Source organism: Lepidochelys kempii, chromosome 10, assembly GCF_965140265.1.
Source record: "Lepidochelys kempii isolate rLepKem1 chromosome 10, rLepKem1.hap2, whole genome shotgun sequence".
NCBI classification, from domain to species: domain Eukaryota; kingdom Metazoa; phylum Chordata; order Testudines; family Cheloniidae; genus Lepidochelys; species Lepidochelys kempii.
In genome coordinates, this window is record NC_133265.1 from 65,623,423 (window position 1) to 65,647,000 (window position 23,578).

Genomic DNA, 23,578 nt, shown 5'->3' on the forward strand with positions numbered 1-23,578 from the left:
CTGATAACCTTGTGGGGGGGGGGGAGCAGGCAGAAGGTTAGTGTAACCACTGTTTCTGACCTGTTCTGGCTGAAACTTGGCTTCCTCCAAAAAAGATTTAAATCCATTATTTAAATTGGAGACTGGCAAAAAAAGAGGTTCCTCAACCCACTGAAAAAGTATCATGGTCTCCAATAGATTTTCCAGCTTCTAGCCAAAAGAATAGCTTTGCATTGCGAAATGAAAGATAGCAAGTATTTAATCCTTTCAAGTAGAGTTAGCAGCACTAACCTCCCTCTTAACTAAAATAAGGGTCAGGGGCTAAGGGATAATTAGTTAAGGGCTAATTCCGGACCTATTTCTTAAAACTGGAATGGCCCCTATCTCATCTGACTGAACCCAAAGAGAACCTCCCATCCACCTAAGACATCAGGTCAGGGAGGTACTAGGAGACAGCATGTGGAGTGAGGGGAAAAGACCAGTTTAAACTTGGTCTAGCTAGCAGCAAGCTAGAAGGTTTCAAGATACAGGAGAAAAAGGACGAGCAACCCTGTTTTCTGAACACAAGGATATCTGACTGCCTTTGGAAAAGTTAAGTTGAAGCACCTCTAGTACCTGAAGGGAATAGAGAGCCTGTCACGAGTAGCAAGTACAACTGTGGTGATAAAAGTGCAAAGAGCCATCTTACCTGCAGTCTGGTCCATTCATCTCCTGCAGTGCTGGCATCCTGCTTTTGCCTGTGTCCTTAAAAGGTGTTTTGTTTTGTTTGCCAGAAGTGGAGAGGAAAGTGGTTTCTTTTCCGTGTTTGGTTAATGGGGGCACTAGATCCACTCCTGAGTGTGGCTGCAGAAAGTTGTGAAAGGCTATTCCTTTTCCTGAAGAGAAGTACAGGAGTCACCAGTCTCAGGTTGAAGATGTGCATTCATCATTTTATTCTTAGATTTGAATGCTAGAAGAGACCATTTGATCATCTAGTATGACATCCTGGGTAACACAGTTCATAGAATTTCACCCAATTACCCCTCTGCTAAAGTATCTCTTCCAGAAAGCGGCAAAGAGTCCTGTGGCACCTTATAGCTTTTTTTTTTGTTAGGTTTTTTTTGCCGCTTTTACTGATCCAGACTAACACGGCTACCCCTCTGATACTCTTCCAGAAAGGTGTCCAGTCTTGATATCAAGGCATCAAGAGGTGGAGATTCCACCACTTCCCTTGGCAGTTTGTTCCAATAGCTAATCACACTCTGTTAAAAATGTGTGCTTATTTCTAATTTGAATTTGTCTGGCTTAAATATTTAAAATGTCACCAAAGCTATACCTGTGGTCCTCTTTTTTTCATTCATTCATTTTATAGTTCTGTGACTGTTCCTAAAAAATTAGGAATAGATTAGTAAGAAAGTCAATAGAGAGACTTTTCTGATCCTCAACACCATAAATTATTTCTTGGAGGATGAGCAAAGTAACTATCAGTCTTATGACTGACAGCAGAGCAGTCCCTTCTCATGGTTGGCATAGCTATTTTTAATTTACAGAATCATTACCTCTCTCCACTCTTGCCTGGCTTTTTCTGGAATTGTGTGCATTGTGCCCCATAAACCTTCTGTAATGGAGCCTTCAGCTTTTCCTTGTATTGGGAGTTCAATTGAACGCACTACTCAACCATTTGTACTGCCAAGTGTGCTTGTTATTTGTGCTCTGGACTAATTCGTCATGGATTTCTTCTCAAGTTCAATCAGAATCTCTTCCTCGGATTGGTGAATTTCCTCTTAGAGTCTCTTAGTTTCCTGAGCAGCCAATTCTCATTTAGTTGTGCCTCTTTCTGAATCAGCAATTTATTTTTCTGATTCACAAGATCTTCCTTGGCTGTTGCAAGCACCTCCATTTTATTTCTGTAATCATCTAAGAATGCACGGTAGTCTCACTCATTTTGTTCCTGTAGTCGGAGGATTTCTTCTTGCTTTTGTGTGTTCCACTGAGCACAGGCCTTTGCCATCTGTACTTTAACAGTTCCAGGGACGATTCCTTTCTTTATCTCCAGTTCCCTTCTAAGGGAAAGTATATTCTCTTCAAGCTCTTTGGTTCTTGCTCCAGATTTCTGTTTTCTCACATTTTTTCTTTCATTTCTCTTCAGCTGCTGAAAGAACTAGTGATAGCTAAAGATCACAAAATATATATACATTTAAAAAAGATATGGTTAGCAGATAGGAGATGACCTATGGGGTTGAAAAGAGAGGGATGAAGGCAAACTCTTGCCCCCTCCCCCAAACATTTGTATACTTATCTGATCCAACCCTTTTGTCTACCACCTGTTTCAGATCCTATTTAGCATTTTGAGTCCTTATTATAAACTCTTATTAGTACTCTGTTTCACACGCCCCTACAGTATCAAGTGCAATGTAGTGTGTTGCTCTAATCAAACTGTCTTCCCAAAATACACCTTATTCTGTGGTTGTTGTTTGAACACATTAAAAGCATAATTAAGGCTAGGATTTTGTTATGGATATTTTTAGTAAAAGTAAGGGACAGGTCACGGGCAATGAATAAAAATTCACGGAAGCCGTGACCTGTCCCTAACTTTTACAAAAAACAGCCCTGAAAAAATTGGGGAAGGGAGAGGGAGGAGGGTCCAGCACCCTGCCCCCCTGCATGCAGCAGCAGGGACCTGTGGCCCCATCCCTGCCCAGTGGCTGGGAGGGACCCCAACCTGGGCTGGGATCTGTGAGGTCCTCCACCGCTGGCAGGGGCTGGGGCACTCCGGGGGATTTCCCAGCAGGTGGGGAGCTCTGGGGCATCACCTGCCGCCTGTGGGAGATCGGGTTCTCTGGGGGATCGCCCACCGGCAGCGAGTGGGGTGTTCCAGGGGATTCCCCCGTGGGAGCTGGGGAGCTGCCAGGGATCCCTTGACACCCTGCAGGGCTGGGGGAGGTCCCGCGCTGCCACCGGTGGCTGGGCTGCTGTGGGGCCCCAAGGTAACTGAGGTCCCTGGAAATCATGGATTCTAGGACATCTGTGACATACTCATAGCCTTAATCATAATTAGTTTGTATCAAAACTAAGTATGTTAACACACAAAATTGTTGTTTAATGAAAGGCAAGGTTACCTCAAGACACACCCCACCCAGAGCTTTGAAAGCATAGAACAAAGGAGTAAAGAGAAAACCATTCCTTGCCAGCTTCACATCACCTACAATGCTGTACATATATTTTGAGGCACTAACTTCCATGTCAGCACATACCAAAAAGCAATACCAGCCCCAAATTCACCCGACCTGTTTTGTTACAAAGAACCTTAAGGGTGATCTTAGCAATATTAAAGCATAACAACTTTTCCATTGAATGGCCTATGTGACCATGAGACGGGGTGTTCTGCTGTTACAAGAGAGGATGTGGTCACCATTAAGGCTGTGTGTGACAGTCTCTGGCAATGTGTTGACATAACTCCTAAATTATTGTTTGTCTTCAGTGACATTGCATTGTTTAATGCAACTTCTATGCTCCTTTGTCGTTAGTAACAATGTTGCCTTTGATTGATAACTGTATCACCATTGACATTCAGGAAGTCATGTTTTAAACTTCAGTAACTGTTCACATAAAGTAGATTGCAATTTTTAACACTCGTTCATCCAGGCTACTCTTTGCAAAGAATGATCCATTTACTGTTCTAGAGCATTTTAAAAAGAAAAATTAGTCACATGGTACTTTCTTTAGAAAAAACCACTCAAAACTAACCTTTTTTTCACCATAAACTGCCATAGAAAATTCAAGCAGCTCATAAAATACAATAAGCATTTGGATCGGAAAGCACAGGCATTTTGTAGACTGTTTTAAAATGGAAACCCTGATTCAAACTCAATAATAGTGTTGCTACCAGCCCGCTATAATTAGCTTATCTCAACTATAGTTTTATTACTAACACTTCAGCTTGCCACTGTCACTGTGGAGGGCCCAGAGAGGCCCCATAGCATAGTGGCCAGAACAGAAAGTGTCACACCAATTTATCTGGGTTCTAATACCATCTCTATCCCTGATGCTATATGACGCTGTGCCTCACTTTCCCCACTTATAAAATAAATAAAATATAAACTACTTTATGGATCCTCTGAGCCTTCACCGTCAGAGGACTGTGACTGAGAATGCCCAGCCACCAAAAGCTTCATGCTGGGTTCAGTCGTAGCCTCCTGCTGATCACACCTATTGAAGAAAGTGGTGCTCTCCAAGCTAGCCAGACTCAGCACAAGTAAGGCTTTAAAAGTTAGCACTAAAACCTTAAATCAGTTTTAGAACTGGATTTGTCACCAGTTTAGAGAAGCACATGAGGAAAAGCATTTTTGTGTTGGGATACTCACATAAAGAAGAGGAGACAGAGAGAAAATAAAAGTGCTATAAATGAGGCTGCAAGATTAGAGAAATAATTAATCTGCAACACCAATAGCGCAAAAGTGGTTTTATTATTATTATTATTAAATACAGGGACTTACATTTGTAAGGACTAAGGCACATAAATCACCAATCAGTCTAAGAGCTAATTTGTTATGTTTGGATGCTCTTTTATTTTTGAAATGGTTGTATATAAATAAGGTGCTGGATATGCCTCCAAACTATTTACTGAAATATATAAATTATATCTAGTACCCTTTTACAATTCTGAATATCAGTGTTAATGAGTATAATACATTTCCCTAATCTTGCCTTGTAAAGCATCACATGTTTTCTTTGCATCCCCAAGCAGCATTGAAGTGTTAGGTTTGTAAAAAATGGGATTGTCAACTGCAGCATACCCAACTCCCAGTGTACGCTTCATGACGATGACCTGGGGAGAAAAATAGCAGCATGAAAGAATTAAATGAAATAAAAACTTTCAGTATGTGCTCATGGAGGATGTAGTTAAAGTAACAGTTTTTAAAATAACATGTTACTATATTATAAAATTTTGACATGTATTAAATGCATGGGCTCAATCAAAATTGCATACCAGCAATATTGGCATACATTTTATATTGACTTTTGCATGTCCATATCTAACTATTCTCAGACCTCACATTTATGTGCCACCTTCCACCCTGAAAGATTGTATTGTGGTTTTAAAAAAGTAAACTGCCAAAGCACACTGATTGAGATTCACAAAGCTGACTAAAAGATTGAGCCATAAAATTCCCCTTAACATTAATTGGAACAGGGTAGCTAAATCCCCTAATCAGATGTGCAAAATCTCAAGCAGTACCTCCGGCATGACAGTGCTCCCAGACCCTAGGCATTGGATTCAAGAGACTGGGCAAAGTGCTATACTGAATTCCTTTTCCACAGCAGCTGGGTTTCGCCCCCTTGAGTTGTCTTATCCAAGTACTGACCAGACCAACTTTGCTTATGAGATCTAACATGATCACAGCACAAGCCAGTTTGACTGCAATAGTACTTCATTAAACAATTAATCCATGTTGGATATGATGTAATGGGATACCTGAAACACTGTTTATTTTCTGGGTAAGGGCCAAAATCTGTTGCCAGATATGTGGAGTGTACTACTCTGTATGTGACAGATGCAGAGTAAAGTCAAACATATTTTCTATAATTTATCTCATTAAACCTATCAAAATGATGCTTTCATACCCAGAGATGTTATTAACATTTTGCTTTTTAGGTGCATATTTCAACAATTAAAAATTGCTTGTTTCATGCAGTTATTTACTGCATCTTAATGTTACCTGCATAAATGTTCTAACATTCCAATCTGAGATCAGAACTAAACCTTTACTGTATGAGAACACAACATGCTGGAATACTGTCTAACTGAAACGTAACAAAACAAGCTTGGCATGTGCTGAATAACATGGAGATCCCAATTTTCCCCATATACTTGTTCACATGTTTCTGTGTTTTAAGAGGTTGCTTTTAATTCTAACATCTGTATGCCTGTCATTTAGTGCCATCGTCATCTTCACCATACACCCCATAACACAGTTTTTATATCATCTTCGATTGTGTTTCATGCTAATGTCTATACTTGCACAAGTTTGATGGCTTTCAATACCATAGCACTTTTGAGAACATGAGGTTTGAATTAAAATGAGTTAGTAAACCTGTCTTATAGATAGAATTGTTTATATTTAAGGCAATGAATTAAAAGTAGAATTTCAAAACTGGCTCTTTTCCTTTGTGGATGTATCTGTCAGATATGTGCTGCCATTTTTACCTGCCCTGAATTTTACCTTTCGATCCGAAATTCCCTCCCATACAGAATTTGCTGAAACTGCACACAGTTCACTGGGAACAGAGACACTGTAGATATAAAGTACATACTTGACACCATTGTCTGTGAATACAGCAGACCAGAGAGAGGAAAATTGAAAGAGAAAAGCTATGGGTTTGCAAATGTACACAAGCTTCTGATACACTGAGTCAAAGTTCTGCAGCCCCTTATACCTAGACCTGGTCAAATAATATAAAAACTTATTTGTGAGTAATTTATTCAACAATACATTTTTAGCTTTTGGGGAGTACAGTGAAACATAGCTCTTTGTAAGAAGATTTGGAACACTAATAAAGTGTACTTTGCCTCTTTCTAAATTTTAAAAGCAAAATCCATTAGAAAGAAATGCCTTTTAAATGCTATATAATCCAGGAGCCAATCCTGCTCTTTTTAAAGTCAATGACAAAACTCCCATTGGCATCAATGAGAGCAGGACAGGGCATAACTTGTCAAATCAAGCATTTCACTGTAAGCTTAACCCTATAACTGCTTGTCATGGGGACCCTCCTGTTGAAATGACTGGGAATTCCATACCAAATTGACTGCAGAGTTGGGGTCCCTTCTTGTGTATCTGCCGCATACTGTTAGACAGATGCACCTATGTGCATACTCCTTGCATGTGTATTAAAAACAAACAAACTATCTTTCTTTGTCTTTAGTGCAAGTCGGCATGTCTCCTGAGAAACAGAGATACTTTCCATAAACATATACTGTGCGGACTCCAGTCAACTTTGATTGTTTTTAAGTACCTGCTTAGCTTTCCAGACCTCCAATACAGGCATGCCAGCAATAATAGAATTGGGATCTTCCTGTGCTGCAGAGTTTACTGTGTCATTTGCACCAATGACCAGAGCCAAGTCCGTTTCTGAGACAGAATAGAAATATGTTACAAATGTTTTGGAACTTGCAGCTGCCTTTCCTTTATCACAGCGACACCAAAACACACAAATCAAACATTCATTAAATGTTGATAGTTCACTGTTTATTCTAAATGAAAATAAGTTAGGCCCATCCATTTGTGTCAAACCCAGAACTGAATCTTGGCAGATACATGGGCTAATGAAAACTATTATAACCATGCACCGCTACAGGCTGGGGACCGATTAGCTAAGCAGCAGTTCTGCAGAAAAGGACCTGGGGATTACAGTGGATGAGAAGCTGGATATGAGTCAGCAGTGTGCCCTTATTGCTAAGGCCAACGGCATATTGGGCTATATTAGTAGGAGCATTGCCAGCAGATTGTGGAAAGTGATTATTCCCCTTTATTTGGCACTGGTGCATCCAGCTTTGCCCACCCACTACAGAAGGGATGTGGACAAATTGGAGAGTCCAGCAGAGGGCAACAAAAATGATTAGGGTGCTGGGGCACATGACTTATGAGGAGAGGCTGAGGGAACTGGACTTATTTAGTCTGAAGAAGAGAAAAGGGAGGGAGGATTTGATAGCAGCCTTCAACTACCTGAAGGGGGGGTTCCAAAGAGGATGGAGCTAGGCTGTTCTCAGTGGTGGCAGATGACAGAACAAGAAGCAATGGTCTCAAGTTCCAGTAGCGGAGGTCTAGGTTGGATATTAGGAAACACTATTTCACTAGGAAGGTGGTGAAGCACTGGAATGGGTTACCTATGGAGGTGGTGGAATCTCCGTCCTTAGAGGTTTTTAAGGCCCGGTTTGACAAAGCCCTGGCTGGGATGATTTTAATTGGTGTAGGTCCTGCTTTCAGCAGGGGATTGGACTAGACCAGACCTCCTGAGGTCTCTTCCAACCCTATGAGATACCATAAGAGACAATATGCCTAAATCTTAATGTACAGAGTCTTCTACAAGGCTTGTGTGAGGTCACCAAATAGAGTACACGTGTAGACCCTAAGAAATATCTTCATTGTATTATGGCATATTTTATTTCAACATCATTCACCTGCAGCTGAATTCTACAAAAACTCTATTCTGAATCATAATCAGGCCCACATCTCTGCATGCGAGCAGTCCTCTCCTGATACACAGTCCAATGTAGAATCAGGGCCTAACACTGCAAATAGTCCAATTGATTCCATTTGAGTTAAGATGGCAAAGCTGGTCCCTTGATTACTAAATCATTTCTGAAAAGCTCTGGGCCAGTCTGATCAGTTACATCGTGCAAATCCAGGGTAACTGCACTAATGGCAAATAAATTATTCTCAATTTGTACCTGTGTAAGTGAGCTCAGAATTTGGCCTTCTGACGTTTAGTTCCCCTGTTATATATTTACTAAAGTCTTGATTCAGGGAAAAATAGTTCATCTGGCTTTTGTGACAAGTGGATTTTGGGGGTTGTGTGACATAGAAGCCAGATGGACTTTTGCTTAAGTGGGCCTTTAACATACTTTCACCAAAAGCCAGTGAGGAGACACATTGCTTTCATCCAGACTACACCACACGATCCATTGTCTACAGCCAAGCTCTACGATACAACCGCATTTGCTCCAACTCCTCAGACAGAGACAAACACCTACAAGATCTCTATCAAGCACTCTTACAACTACAATACCCACCTGCTGAAGTGAAGAAACAGATTGACAGAGCCAGAAGAGTACCCAGAAGTCACCTACTACAGGACAGGCCCAACAAAGAAAATAACAAAACGCCACTAACCATCACCTTCAGCCCCCAACTAAAACCTCTCCAATGCATCATCAAGGATCTACAACCTATCCTGAACGACAACCCATCACTCTCAGAGATCTTGGGAGACAGGCCAGTCCTTGCTTACAGACAGCCCCCCAACCTGAAGCAAATACTCACCAGCAACCACACACCACACAACAGAACCACTAACCCAGGAACCTGTCCTTGCTACAAAGCCCGTTGCCAACTGTGTCCACATATCTATTCAGGAGACACCATCACAGGGCCTAATCACATCAGCCACACTATCAGAGGCTCGTTCACCTGCACATCTACCAATGTGATCTATGCCATCATGTGCCAGCAATGCCCCTCTGCCATGTACATTGGTCAAACTGGACAGTCTCTACGTAAAAGAATAAATGGACACAAATCAGACGTCAAGAATTATAACATTCAAAAACCAGTCAGAGAACACTTCAATCTCTTTGGTCACTCGATTACAGACCTAAAAGTTGCAATTCTTCAACAAAAAAACTTCAAAACCAGACTCCAACGAGAGACTGCTGAATTGGAATTAATTTGCAAACTGGATACAATTAACTTAGGCTTGAATACAGACTGGGAGTGGATGAGTCACTACACAAAGTAAAACTATTCCCTCCCCTGCCCCCTGTCGTTCCTCAGATGTTCTTGTCAACTGCTCGAAATGGCCCACCTTGATTATCACTACAAAAGGTTCCTACCCCCCACCCCCGCTCTCCTGGTGGTAATAGCTCACCTTAAGTGATCACTCTCGTTACACTGTGTATGGCAACACCCATTGTTTCATGTTCTCTATGTATATAAATCTCCCCACTGTATTTTCCACTGAATGCATCCGATGAAGTGAGCCTGTAGCTCATGAAAGCTCATGCTCAAATAAATTTGTTAGTCTCTAAGGTGCTACAAGTCCTCCTTTTCTATTGCTTCTATAGTTACAATTGCTTGTTCAATGGAGGGCTAATCAATGGAGGGATAATTCTCAAGGCAATAATTGCTCTGTAATTAACCCTAGTTGTACTGGACTATAATTGGGATTCAAATAATTATTTAAAAGCAGCATCTGGATAAATGTTTAAAAACAGCCTTTAATTTTGTGCTGCTAAAATTGCTTCCACAATCCATTGTTGACTGGCGCGGTCAATAGGATTTAGATGTCTACCTCTCTGATTGTCCGTGGTGTAGTTTACTGATAGCCGGGGGGGAGACAGCATGTCTGTTGTACAAAACCATCAATAAAATAGTCCCCAAGTGTCATACTCATAGATTACCTTGGTACACATGGGCTGTTGACTACAGCACCAATGGCAGTTATCATATTTCAAGATCAATCAATTGTGGTACAGACTATCAGATATTACCATTATTTTTATGACACCTATTCTTTTTGCATCTAGGTTTTTTTTTATAGTTATTATCAGGGCATGGAGAGGTTGAAATTAGGGGAGTGTTCCTGTTGCATGTCAAGTGATTTATGTGACCACCAGAATTCCAAGATGGAGTTGTAGCTCAAACTCTTTATTCACTTCTGTACAATGTAAGGATCTAATTTTGAAAATATTCTTTCCCTTCCTTTCATCTCTCCATGCATAACTTCACTATTGCCTCCTGTCACAGCTTTTTTCTAAACTGCCTGGAATTGTTTTACCTTGAAGCATTGCTGGAACAGCAGTTTGACAGGGATAAGCTGCTAATTCATGGAAGTGACGTCAGTTCGCTTTCTTTTCAACACACCCAGAGGTAGCAGTGTGTCCAATGCTGTGATCCATGAACTGCACAGTCATAAAACGTTACCTGATGGTGATGTCAGCGCATCAAAAACCACTTTGAGTAGCTGGCAGTGGGATCTCCTCTTACCCTCTAATGCTGATGAAGCAAGTAGAATGCTTGTGGGGGATGCTGATGTTGTGTGCTCAGGGCTTTAAAGCCGCTTACAATCAGGCCAAGTGGGCATTTGTACTCAGTCTGCCTGTCATATGCGTATGCAAGGGGGAGGAGCTACCTGCATCTTTCCTGTTTTACATATCCGTGCTAGCGTTGCCAACTTTATACTCGCACAAAACCAAACACCCTTGCCCCGTCCCCCTGCCCTGCCCCTTCTCCGTGGCCTCACCCCCGCTCACTCCATCCTCCCTGCCTCTGTCACTCACTCTCCCCACCCTCACACGCTCATTTTCACCAGGCTGGCTTGGGGGTTGGGGCGTGGGAGGGCATGCAGGCTCTGGGGTGGGGCTGGGGATGAGGGATTTGGGATGCAGGAGGGTGCTCTGGGCTGGGACTGAGGGGACTCCAGGCTGGGGAAGGGGGTTGGAGTGCGGGGGAGTGGGGGGGTTGACGGCTCTGGCTGGGAGTGAAGGCTCTGGGGTGGGGCTGAGGGGTTTGCGGTGTAGGAGGGTGCTCCGGGCTGGAACTGAGGAGTTCAGAGGGTGGGAGAGAGATCAAGCTGGGGAAGGGGGTTGGGAGCTCCGGCTGGGGGTGTGGGCTCTGGGGTGGTGCTGGGGATGAGGGCTTTGGGGTACAGGAGGGTGCTCTGGGCTAGGACCGAGGGGTTGGACGACAGGAGGGGGGTCAGGGCGGGGGCAGGGGGTTGGAGTGCGGGGGGGGGGGCTGCCGGCTGGTGGTTTGGGCTCTGGGGTGGGGCTGGGGATGAGGGATTTGGGGTGTAGGAGGGTTCTTTGGGCTGGGACCAAGGAGTTTGGAGGGCAGGAGGGGGATCAGGGCTGGGGCAGGGGGTTGGGTCATGGGAGGGGGTCAGGTGGGTTCCGGGCAGTGCTTACCTCAAGCTGCTCCCAGAAGCAGTGGCATGTCCCCCCTCCAGCTCCTACATGGAAACACGGCCAGGCCGTTCTGTGTGCTGTGTCATTTGCAGGCAACACCCCTGGGAGCCACGAAGCTGGTGCTTGGGGCAGTGCACGAAGTCCTCTGGCTGCTCTATGCATAGGAGCCAGAGGGGGAACATGCCACTGCTTTCAGGAGCTGCGTGGAGCCAAGGCCTTAGCCCTGCTGCGCCACCAACTGGACTTTTAATGGCCTGGTCAGCACTGCTGAGCAGCGCCGCCAGGGTCCCTTTACGACCGGGTATTCCGGTCAAAAACCGGACAACTGGCAACCCTAAGCAAGAGCAGCCACAATCTGACCCTAATGTGCCAGAGGCTTTTAATTCTGTAACAGAAGTGGGAGGGAGGTAGCCCTGGAAAACCACAAAAGATAGATGCAGTCTAAACTAGAAACACTACGCTGCCACGCAAAAGAGACTATAGCTCCCTTCCCTCTTACTTTCCTACCTTAAGTTAAGGGACTTTTGCCTCCCTAACACTCTTGCTACTTCTGGATGCCTTAGTTTTCTTTTCAGAGGCATCATTTCTTGTCTGTGATGGGGAATAGGCACTTTATTTTACTGATCCTCCCCCACATGCCCCAGCCAAAATAGGGCAGAACAAAAAACAAAACAAAAAGGCAAAAAGAACATGGAAAGGGAGGGAAAGGAAGGAAGGAGGGCAGGAAGGAGAAAGGAGAGTGACATTGCAGTTTCCATCCACTAGGAATTAATCAAAGCTCACAAAAAAGTTGGACCAAATCTTTTCAAGTTTGTCTGAAGTCCCTCGTCTCTGAAACATTATCCACTCTTTAGCTGCCAGGTCACCAAAGTACTTGTGCAAAGCTTCTGCAGCTGGAGGTAATCTGCTCTTCCATCTGAGCAATGTGTGTCATTCGGCTACATGCCCTGTCTAGAAAACCAAGCTCTCCATGAATTATGGTCTTTCTGTACCTTTTAGTGCCTCATTGCTTCATTTTTTTGCTTTGTCTGTCCCCTCCCCTTTCCGAAGAAGGGAAGTGGTACCAAAACTGGCAGCAGCCCTCCCTCCTGGTGAATATTCCCTCCCCTGGGATTTAGGGGGCCTGATATATGCAAGGGGCAGTAATTTCCACCTCCTCACCCCAAACTTCAGCGAATCCAAAGGAAGAATCTACCAGATATTTGAGAAGCATGAGTGTCCTACAAGGAAATTGAATCTTGCAGAGCAGCTGCCTGCTCACTTATACTCCACTCACAATAATGGTAGCAGTGATTCAAATTAATAATACACCACTATTAAATAATACAAATGATCCTATATATAAGCAGTCTCTTCCCAGGGCACTCCGAGTGATGATCTTTCATAATCACTACGGTATCAAATAGTAACAAAACATTAAAACACTCAAATACCCTCATAAAACCACAAACAACAAGAGCAAAAAGTGAGAGGGGACTTGATAACCTGTAATGCCACAGAGCTCCACCCACCTGACATGAGGGTGGATTTTCAACAGGACTCATTTTTGCCATAACTCTTCTCCCATAAAAGTCACTGCTACAACTCCCATTGACTGAACTGAGATCAGAGAAACTAACTTTAAACTCCCACCATACATCTGTTTGTCCAATATTCAGAATATCACATGGTTGCCTTTCCTGATACCCTTATCACTGACAAAATACAGACACATATTTGATTTAAAAAGTCATATATTTTGCTCACTCTACAGCAAAACCCTAGTGGCTATTATGATTATCCATTAAGTAATGTCAGACATAGCTTGGCTTTTATATGAGTCAGGCAAACCTTTGGTCTTATCTAGTCTTGATTCTGGTCTTTAAAAAGCATTACTGTCAACCCTTCCACCTACCAAAATACTGCCTGGCAATAAAATTATAGTTATTTGGCCTAACTAAAAGCAGAAAATAAATTTAAAATATTTAGAATGGTTTGAATCTAAGACATCATTTTTCATCCCTTACCTGGGAAATCTTCATTTATCTCATCCATTTCTAATACAACATCATAAGGTACACCGGCTTCTGCCAATAGTACATTCAGTTGTCCTGGCATACGGCCTGCTACAGGATGGATGCCAAACCTGGAAACCAAGAAAGCAAAGAAACCAAGTCATGCTGAACTAATAAATGCCGACTGATAAATGTCAGCAATCCTACACATGTGGAAGCAGTCCAGTTCCAGTGCTTCATATACCTGAACCAGATGCAGAGAGAGCGAGCTATAAAATACTGGTCATGAAACTGCTACTTGGGAAAGAGCAATTAATGTATATGTTTGTAATCAGTACCAGAAAGGGAAAATTGAAACACTTACAGAACTCCTTTCACATCGGGCACCCTGCTGGTTAAAAATTAACTATGTAGTCATGGCATGTTATTTGGTGATTTCATTTAACACTTAAGCCACACCCCAGAATCTAAATCATTCATGAAGACCGTGTGTCATATATAGTGTGTGTATATACCACACAAGAGTGGGATTAGAGCCTAGGACAAATGAAATAACACTTTGAACAGATATGTGGATAAGGATTCAGTCCATTTTCTAATTCAGAGGTGGCTTATTGATACATACTCTTAATATGCACTTGCAAAAATCAAAACAAAAAAAACCCCACTGCTGGGGGAAAAAAAGACTTTTCCAAGAATTTGATGCAAGAATTAAAACGCTTAATATTCTTGTCAAATATTAAGAAAATGAATGTCTGAATTCCAGAGGCTAATCAAATATTCATAGGCCTGGACTTCCCAACTGAATGCTATGGCAGACCTGAGCTCTGTCAATGCTGAGATCATATTCATGCTCTGTTTGCTGCTAGCAGACTTCCAGCACAGATGTTTTCCTGATTAATGTGGGCAGAGATTTTTTTCCCCCCACAGGGAATTTGTGTTTCTAATTTGCTTTCATGTTTTTGAAAATCCCACCCATATTTGCTATGTCAGAGAGCAACTCATTTTTAGAAATATCAGTTAGCTTATTTGGGGGACTTAGGTGTTTATTGGAGCTCCTAACCAAGGCACTCAAGTTTGAAAATTGAGCCTGTAGTATTGAATGGCATGGTATATGGTGTATTACCACGTCATACTAAACATATTAAAGATTTCCTATTGAAGTTCTATCATTGCTTTTAATGTTTGATGTACAGTAAGTACAGTATTTGTCCTGGCCTATTTCAATGACAACATTGTGAGCCAGATCCTCAGCTGGTGTAAATCAGCGTAGCTCCACTGAAATCAGAGCTGAGCTCCCTGGAAATCAATGGAGCTATACTAGTTTATACCAGCTGAGGATCTGGCCCACTATATGCAACTTACCTGACTTTCTTTCCTTGTTCATTAAGCATTTTCACCATGTCAGCAATGGGATACTGGGCCTTGGCTGCACAAAGACCCCAACCTAAACCATGAAAAACATGTCAGTGTTCTACAAAGGAAGCTTAGCATCCCTCAAAAAGCACCACATAGTGCTCCATTAACCAGCATGCCTTCAGCATTAATGAATATTAGAAACCACAGTTACTGCACACGGGGCCAACAAAACTCATTTGCCTGGTGGATATGACACAGAGTTAAAGGTCAAAATGAACTGCAAAGGGATACTTTAATATGGTCGTTTAATTCAATGGTAGCACTTAGTGCAGGTTTCACTGTAAATTACATTGAAAAACTAAGAGTCCTGGCTACAGCTAACTCACTCTACCACCATATTCTATTTCTGTGTGAATATAAAGGAGGAGAAAGAGGCATTTCAGTACAAATGCAATTACAGGAGTAAATTTTATGAGTTGAGGATAAGAAAGCAAATGTATCTGTGCAGTAACATTGACAAACATGGTCAGCATCCATCCTGCAGTCCTGCACAGCTGGATAAGGGGGCTTCGGTCCAGCTTTTGGGGACGTGTTTAAAAGATGGCTTAAAGTTCCCTTTGTGCTTGCCCAGTCCTGGGGCAATCTGCTCGAGCTTGGTCTCCCTGCATGGTTTGCGGGTTCTAAGGAGCTATAGTGGCAGCTGGAGAATGCCATGGTGAAGGAAAGTCCTAGCCACACCTAGCCATGCCCCATCCATGCCCTTTGCTACAGTCACAGGTAGAGGAAAGATGTAAGACCTGCAGCAATAGGTCTGCATCCCCTAAGCATCCCTCTATGCAGGGGAAATCCTTCAGGTACCAGTTCATCTGGGTTTAGGTTAGCTTTGTGCCAAGGGAGCAATGCAGAAGTGCCCTAATACATGGCAGGATCTGGCCTTCCTTATTGTGGCTATAAATGGAAAGTATTTTCAAAGAGTTCATACTGCTAAAATCTATAAAAGTGTAGCCCTCAGCTATGTCTATGCAACTGCATTAGCCTCAGTTGCATTTGTGACAGGTTTCAGAGTAACAGCCGTGTTAGTCTGTATTCGCAAAAAGAAAAGGAGTACTTGTGGCACCTTAGAGACTAACCAATTTATTAGAGCATAAGCTTTCGTGAGCTACAGCTCACTTCATCAGATGCATATCGTGGAAACTGCAGCAGACTTTATATATACACAGAGAATATGAACCAATACCTCCTCCCACCCCACTGTCCTGCTTTAGATAAGCTATTACCAGCAGGACAGTGGGGTGGGAGGAGGTATTGGTTCATATTCTCTGTGTATATATAAAGTCTGCTGCAGTTTCCACGATATGCATCTGATGAAGTGAGCTGTAGCTCACGAAAGCTTATGCTCTAATAAATTGGTTAGTCTCTAAGGTGCCACAAGTACTCCTTTTCTAGTTGCATTTGTGCAGCCAAACATATTACTGGTGGGGACGTGTGGGAAAGACGGCTTTTTGGTTTTCCAAGCTGAGTTTGCAGGATTGTCATTCAGGCAAAAACTATTTTCTAACTTGTAAACTGAGCATTTTTGATATGGAGCCTGAGAAACAATATGTATGGGACCTCTAGTGCCAATTTTACAAATCACTTTACTGTTATTCTTTGAATAATTATTTTTTTCTTAAAAACAACGTATTTGGATGGGGGACACTCAGGCAGTCCCCTTCCTTTCCCCCCAACTTTATCCCTTCTCATTACAGAGGCCCCTCATCAGGATGAACCATCCATCTGGCTAAGAAGGGCTGCTTGCAGCTGCATCTGGAGCCAGCCAACTGTACTCCTGGGTCAGTTAGAGGGGCTGCTTGCGTGCAATGCTAGGTGTGTGCAACATTTCTAACCTCTGCAGCCCTGAGAGCGAGGGACTGAGCCCAACACTCAGACTCAGATTCCAGCTGAGCTGCCAAATAGAGGGTTGGCACACTAACAAACATTCAATCCCTGCAGGCAATCCAACTCCCAATAGCCATTTTAGTCAAGGATTTTTTCCCCTACACACTTGGGACCGAGGCCTTTTTTTGCTAATACACATTCATAAAACACACTAACTTTTTGTAGTTCACTGCAATGAAAGAAGAATTTGATATGGCATATTTAAATCCACTGGACATGATGTCCTGCAGCTATGAGATAAGTGAAGAATGCATCCTGATCTCAAGACATGTTTGCCAGTTATCGTTCATTACACTGGCAGAGTTAAAAATTGCCTAAAACTTTGTACAACTTATTTTTTTTTTGTTTGGTTGGTTGTTGTTGTTGCAGCAAATTTGAAATGATTTAACATCTGGCCACATAATGGGCCAGGTGTTGCCATTCTTAGCAGAAACACCCACTGAATTCAATGGGCGATTACCCTGAGTAAAATCTGCAGGAATTGGCTTATTAATTTTAAGGAATTTAGTAGCTAGAAATTACTTTTCTTTCATAAGTATTTGGGGAAAAGTAAAATCCTTGAAATAACAAGTAACTAAAAATCCCACAATATTAGTCCCATAATAATAGCACCATCCAGAGAGTGCAAAGTCCAATTCAGGACAAGTCTGCTTTTACACTTGGGGTTTGTATCCCCAGTTCTCTCTACCTTTGAGGCACTCTGCCATGTCACTATTTTTTCATCTGAGGAGGACAGATAGAACTCCCTTCAGAGCCCATAGGACAGTGGCGGATTTATTGTTAGTGGGTGCACAGTTTTCATTTTCGGGGGGTCCCCCCTCAGGACCCAGCCAAGAAAAAGAACATTCTCTCTTATCTCCTTCCCCCTCCCGTTGTTTTTCATTCTTTTTTTCATCATCTTCCTCCTATATTATAAGTAATGGGAAGTAAATGAAAATAAAGTGAGGTACCTTGATTGGAGCAGGGAATTGGGGTGCAGGAGAAGGGCAGGGGGTTGGTTTTGGGAGGAAGTTTCAGTGCTGGGTGCAGGCTCTGGGCCGGGGCAGGGGGAGTGGCGCTTACCTCAGGGAGCATGGCTCCCAAAACGACCAGCACACACACCCCTCCAGCAGAGGTTCCTAGGCCAGGGTGGGGGGAACCAGGGGGTCTCTGTGCGCCACTGCCTGCAGGTGCCACCCATGCAGCTCCCATTGGCCGCAGTTCCTGGCCAATGGGAGCTGTGGAGTCGGCACTTGGGGGATGGACAGCCCGCAAAGATACCCTCTAGCCCCTCCGGGCTGCAGGGACATGCTGGCCGCTTCCAGGAGCGAAGCGGCATGGAGGGAGGGAGGCAGAGTGGGCAGGGAGCCGCCTTAGCCCTGCTGCTGGCATGTCTCTGCGCACCCCTTGGGGAGTGGGGGGCAGCAGGTCTCTGTGCACTGCCCGGGGCGGGGACAGTGCATGGAGCTGCCACCCTCCCCCCCCGCCAGAGGCATGCAGAGATGTGCCAGCAGCCGGCTGCTTTCGGGAGCGGTGTGGGGCCACCAGCCCTGGCATGCAGGCATCCTTGCCTGCATGAGCCCTGCTGTGCCGCCAGGCGGGACTCGGGGGCAGGTTCTCAGATATTTGTCTTGCATTTTGGGCACCCTCTGGTTGTTGGGGGCTCCATACCACCACACTGTTTGGTTCATGATAAATCTGCTCCTGCCATAGAAGCTACTATTCTCGAAAGTGAGTCATTCATTCTTGAGGGTCTAACCATCACAGGTTGGGCTGATTCTGATCTCACTTCCAATAGGGTAAATCAGAAGAAAATCCAGTGAATTCAGGAGTGGGTGGGTGAGATTCTGTGTCCTGCAATGTGCTGGAGGTCAGACTCGATAATCATGATGGTCCCTTCTGACCTTAAAGTCTAAGAGTCTATGAGAATTCAGTGTCATGAAAATGGTGTAAAACTGGTGAAATTAGGCCCTCTGTCCATGCAGACCTGAGGATGAGATGGATCTTTTTTCCTAAACAGCTCTTGTAATGTATTTGGTGCTTTATAACCAATCAGCTCTGGGACTTTTTATACCAATGAGATGTAGGTTACACTATCTTCTTGTTTCATTCTAGTTCTTCTAGTTTAGCAAGCTTTTTCAATGTGTAGAATATCAAATTTTAAATCCCCACATGGATCTTTAACTTTCCTAGCTAGACTCCCTTATTCTTTCATAGGTATTTTATCAGTCATAATTTCTGCTCATTCCTTTAACTAACTAAGCAGAATGTTGTGCAGTAACTGAGTTATGCTGACAAGCGCATTTCTCAATAAGCATATGAAAATATCTGAACTCTTACCAGGGGTAATGATGACAGAGTTAGCTTCCTTTATCATTTCAATGGCTTGGTCAATTCCGACTTCGGTATGTGTTCCAACAATTTCCATAGGTTTCCCTCCACCCGTAGAAGATGTACCAAATCCACCCAAAATCACATTTGGCAAAGACCTATTCATGGCCTGAGTGGGAAGACATGAAGTGAGTGCATTGGTCAGAAGCAATAGTTCTGATTACATTCAGAGAACCTCAAAATAAACAGTGCATTTGATGGTAATCCTCATGTCGTTTGATTGGAAAGGCAAGCTGCATTATTGTTCAGCTCATTAAAGTGTAATTTAACAAGACTCTGAAGACGATGCAGCAATGGTTCAATAGTTCAATATTCTATTTGGAAAGCTACAGTATCCCACTTGGCATATAACCCATACATTTTGAACAAAGGTTTTCAGATGTGCCTTTGAGAAATTCTTATGTTTTTCAGTCATGTTCTAACCATTTTTCTATTCACAAAGCCACTCTAACATTTTTCTCTAGGGAAACAAAGGCATTGATTTGTTTAAAGAACTTCTCTCCTCTTGCTCATTATAAAACAGGATGTTTCCTCAAAACCAGTCACTGGGTGAAATTTTTCATTGCAGATTCTTTGGTCCTCATCAAAATGCTGACTGACAAAGCAAACCATGCTACTTCTTATTCCATTTTTGAAAGTAAGGTTAGATGATAGATTGACAATGCTAGAGACTGTTTATTCAGAGAACATGTACAGTGTAGGCAACAGAAGTGCAAGCTTCCCCACACTACAACCCCACCAATCTGACCTGGAAGGGTCACATCTAACAGCAAGGGTAATTTAGTATCCAGGCCAATACGAGTGCCAGTCAGTGCCAGTCATGGTAGTGGTTTCTGAGACCTCTAGGAACTGGAGTGAGATCACCAATTGCTCTTTGCATCACATCCTAATTCTAAAAGCCCACCAAATAGTCATCAGACCCGCAATAACTTTTGATTATTTATGACCAGTTTGGACCGGATTTAAACTGGCAATCGATCCCTTGGGCCATCCAGTCTTCTACAGTTTCTATTTTTAAAAAGTTCCCACAGTAGAAGCTCCAGACTTGTTTCACCAAAGTCAGCATGTTAGCCCAAGTACATACGTTGCCATCTTACCACACACATGATGTAAGAGAGAATCGCTCCAGAGGACCCAATCAAGGCACCAACAATTGTCATCAGGTTGTTATCAAGAAGGAACCCTTCTGCACACAAAGCCCATCCAGAATAGCTGTTCAATACAGTGATGACCACAGGCATATCTGCACCACCGATAGCTGCAGTAAGTGTGACTCCCTGCAATTTAATATACACCATGGAAAGAAAAACTAAAGGAAACTCACTTTTAAAGAACAACATTATTACTAACATGTTAATTAAAAAACAGAACAAACAAACCATCAAATACCTGAGTACAAGAACTTGGCTATTTCATGATTATCTGTTATACATAATGGGTCTGATTCTCTGAGGAGCTGAGCACTCTGAATTCTCATTTACACAACAGGAGTTGAACCCACTCAGCATCTCACAGGATTGGACACTTACTCTCTTTCCAAAACTTCTTTCCAAAACTTCTTTCCAAAACCAGGTCATATCTATAGCAGTGGTTTAGAGGATAGGATTACATATACATCTGACTAGACAAACAATAGCTTGTTTTACTGAACTGCCCTTAGCTAAAATGTTTTGGATCCCTGCACTATAGTTTGTGGGATCCTGCAGTGATTTGTTATGGAATTTCTATAGGGCACCATAAACATTTTGCATAGTGCTTTGAGGAGTCCTCGCAATTACACCAAATTTTTCAGCTGATTTTCTGGCATTCAGCAGGAGCTGCAGATGAATGCAAGAACTTTATATTTCCTTTGTTTGCATTGAAAGGATTCAGAGAGTGCTTTCTTGTGTTCTTACCATGATTGAGGAAAGTCCTGAAACACCAAGAAGACAGGCCATGCCGGTAGTGTAGCTTGGATCCAGCATAAACAGCCCCATACCACCCACTGACGCTGCCAGCAACCCACCATTCAAGTAATGGCGACCAGGTAGAAGGAGCGGCGCTGAGTTCAATAAACCTGGAATCAAACACTAAGGTGTTAACACTTCAGCCATTTTATTATATAAACATTTTTAATGTTAAAGTACAGGTACCCCAAAGAAGGTATAAGAGCAGGGACAGAATCAAAAGCCCAAAAATGCTGGTTCCACAGTGGCTCAATTTATCTGAAGGAAAGTTTGGCCCATTAGAGACACAAGGCAGAGGAACAGTTGTTCGGAGCTCCCTACCTCCCAGCAGCTCCTCTTCAACTCTCAGCTCCCAGGAGCTGGTCTTTTCCCACATACTAGTGTACAGCCTTTGGGCAACCCTCCAGCCCTATTGGCTATCCTGTCTCTGCCATTGAGGGGTCTGCCCGGTCAACAGTCTTTGAGGATGGGGGTTCCTCTCAATTATCAGTTTTCTGGGAGAGCAGTTCACTTGCACCAATCCCTGGTTTTACCAAGCCAGGGTCAGCCTGAAGCCTCTTCAGCTCCCTGGCTGGCAACACAGTTTCTCATTTCAGCTGTGAGCCAAGGAAGCCTGTTTGTCCCTAAATGTCAGCCAAGAGAGATCCTGCCATCAGACTGCTTCCCCAAACAACCACATCAGGATTTTTCATACTCCCTTGAGGTCATTCCTATCAGTATATGAAATGGGATGCAGCACACAGCACCAGAGCAGCTTCCCATGTAGCAGGATCACTCTGCCACTGCTAACGAGGACCAAATACTTGTCTGGAACAAGAAGCCTCAGTGACCATTTATCCTTGAAAAGAATTTTGGACTGAACAGAACCCACAGCATTTGGCCTTTAAGTCATTATTTCAATAGTGACTGGTCATGCTACCACTGCAGATGCACCCTTTTTTTGGACTTGAATTGTACCACATCAACTCTTTTATCCAAACTCATATTTTTACATGTATATCTTGTCTGTCTTTAGTATGCCATGCACCATGAAATGGTTTGTCTATTTTTCACAAGTGTTCAGTTACTGAGCAATTTGATTAATTTTTATGGCCGTAATCCTCACACTTCACACTGGAGTAGCTTTTCATTGCTATATTGGAACTAAGAAAATAATGGGTCCAAATATAGTCTACAGGAGCTCTTATCACATTTTCTATGGCCCCTATTTGTCCCCCTCAGGCCCTGAGTCCTTAGTCTGAGGGAGTGTAAACAAGCACTCATTCTCCCTCTGAAAAGTTACAAAAGGATTTGTTGGAAGCTGTTACCAATAACAATCTAATATCTTTTGGCCACCTAATCCCACAAAACTTGTCAAAATAACTCTGTTGTAAAAGGAAGTGATTTTGAAAAGGACCTAACAGTCAGCTACCCAATTCCCACTGGAAGTAGCACGTCACTCCCATCGAAACCTTTGGAAATCCCATCCTAAATTATTTAACATGACATAGACCAAAGAATAAAGTACCTTGCAGTTTTCCATAAGCCACTAATGAACCGCTGAAGGTTACACCCCCAATGTAGGTGCCCAAATATGCCACAGTTTTGAGAACACTGGCAGAAGGGTGAACGTCGAGGTGTGGATATTCAATCATATACTCAGCAATACATGTAAGAACTGCTGCCAAACCAACCAGACTGTGAAATGCAGCTACAAGCTGTGGAAGGTCAGAGATTTCAATCCGTTTCGCAACTGTGAGACCTGTAAAATGAAATGATTTAGATCCAAGATTAAAGAATTGTATTGTATTTCATCCTCTCTTGAAGTATAAACAGGCAGTTACGCAACAGAATATTGTTTTCTTTCTTATGTTGTTTTTCTTTTTGTGCAATACAATAGAATCATAATAGTTGTAGGAAATTATAACCCAATTTAAATCTCCTCCAAAAGTATATTTGCAAGAACATTCTGAGACAACAGAGTATAAGAAACAGAGCCAGACTGGGGCTTTGAAGCTACAACCTCTTCCTTGGGGAGGGGGTGCTGTGGGCACATCAGTCATATCTCCCAGATATATTCTTTCCACAGGGAGCAGACAAGCAAAATGCTCCTGGAGGCACTGGGAGAGTACACTGCATTCTCAGTCACAAACTGGGAATGCTGTTTCCCAGCATTCCTTGCTGTCAGGCCTCCAACTCCCATGTTCCTTGGAGATTACAACTCCCAAAGTTCCTTCTGGGCTGAAATGTGGAACAGAGCAGGGCTGGATTTCTACCCTGCCAAAAGGGTCAGCATACCCTGTTATAAGGACCCTATATGGCTACACATCAATGGCCACCACTGAAGATTA

At 43.0% G+C, this 23,578-nt stretch overlaps 1 protein-coding gene across 1 annotated transcript in view; it reads right to left on the bottom strand.

The window, feature by feature from the left end:
• Positions 1–4,422: 4,422 nt before the first annotated feature.
• Positions 4,423–23,578, bottom strand: part of LOC140894967 (NAD(P) transhydrogenase, mitochondrial-like) — a 70,427-nt gene continuing 51,271 nt past the window's right edge. The window contains exons 15-22 of the mRNA XM_073303975.1: positions 22,756–22,989; positions 21,198–21,358; positions 20,400–20,579; positions 19,252–19,411; positions 15,001–15,082; positions 13,648–13,766; positions 6,973–7,088; positions 4,423–4,786 (exon numbers count right to left, since the gene is read on the bottom strand). Coding sequence (XP_073160076.1) covers positions 4,634–4,786; positions 6,973–7,088; positions 13,648–13,766; positions 15,001–15,082; positions 19,252–19,411; positions 20,400–20,579; positions 21,198–21,358; positions 22,756–22,989 — 1,205 coding nt within the window. The 3' untranslated portion in view covers positions 4,423–4,633. The remainder of the gene's footprint in view (positions 4,787–6,972; positions 7,089–13,647; positions 13,767–15,000; positions 15,083–19,251; positions 19,412–20,399; positions 20,580–21,197; positions 21,359–22,755; positions 22,990–23,578) is intronic.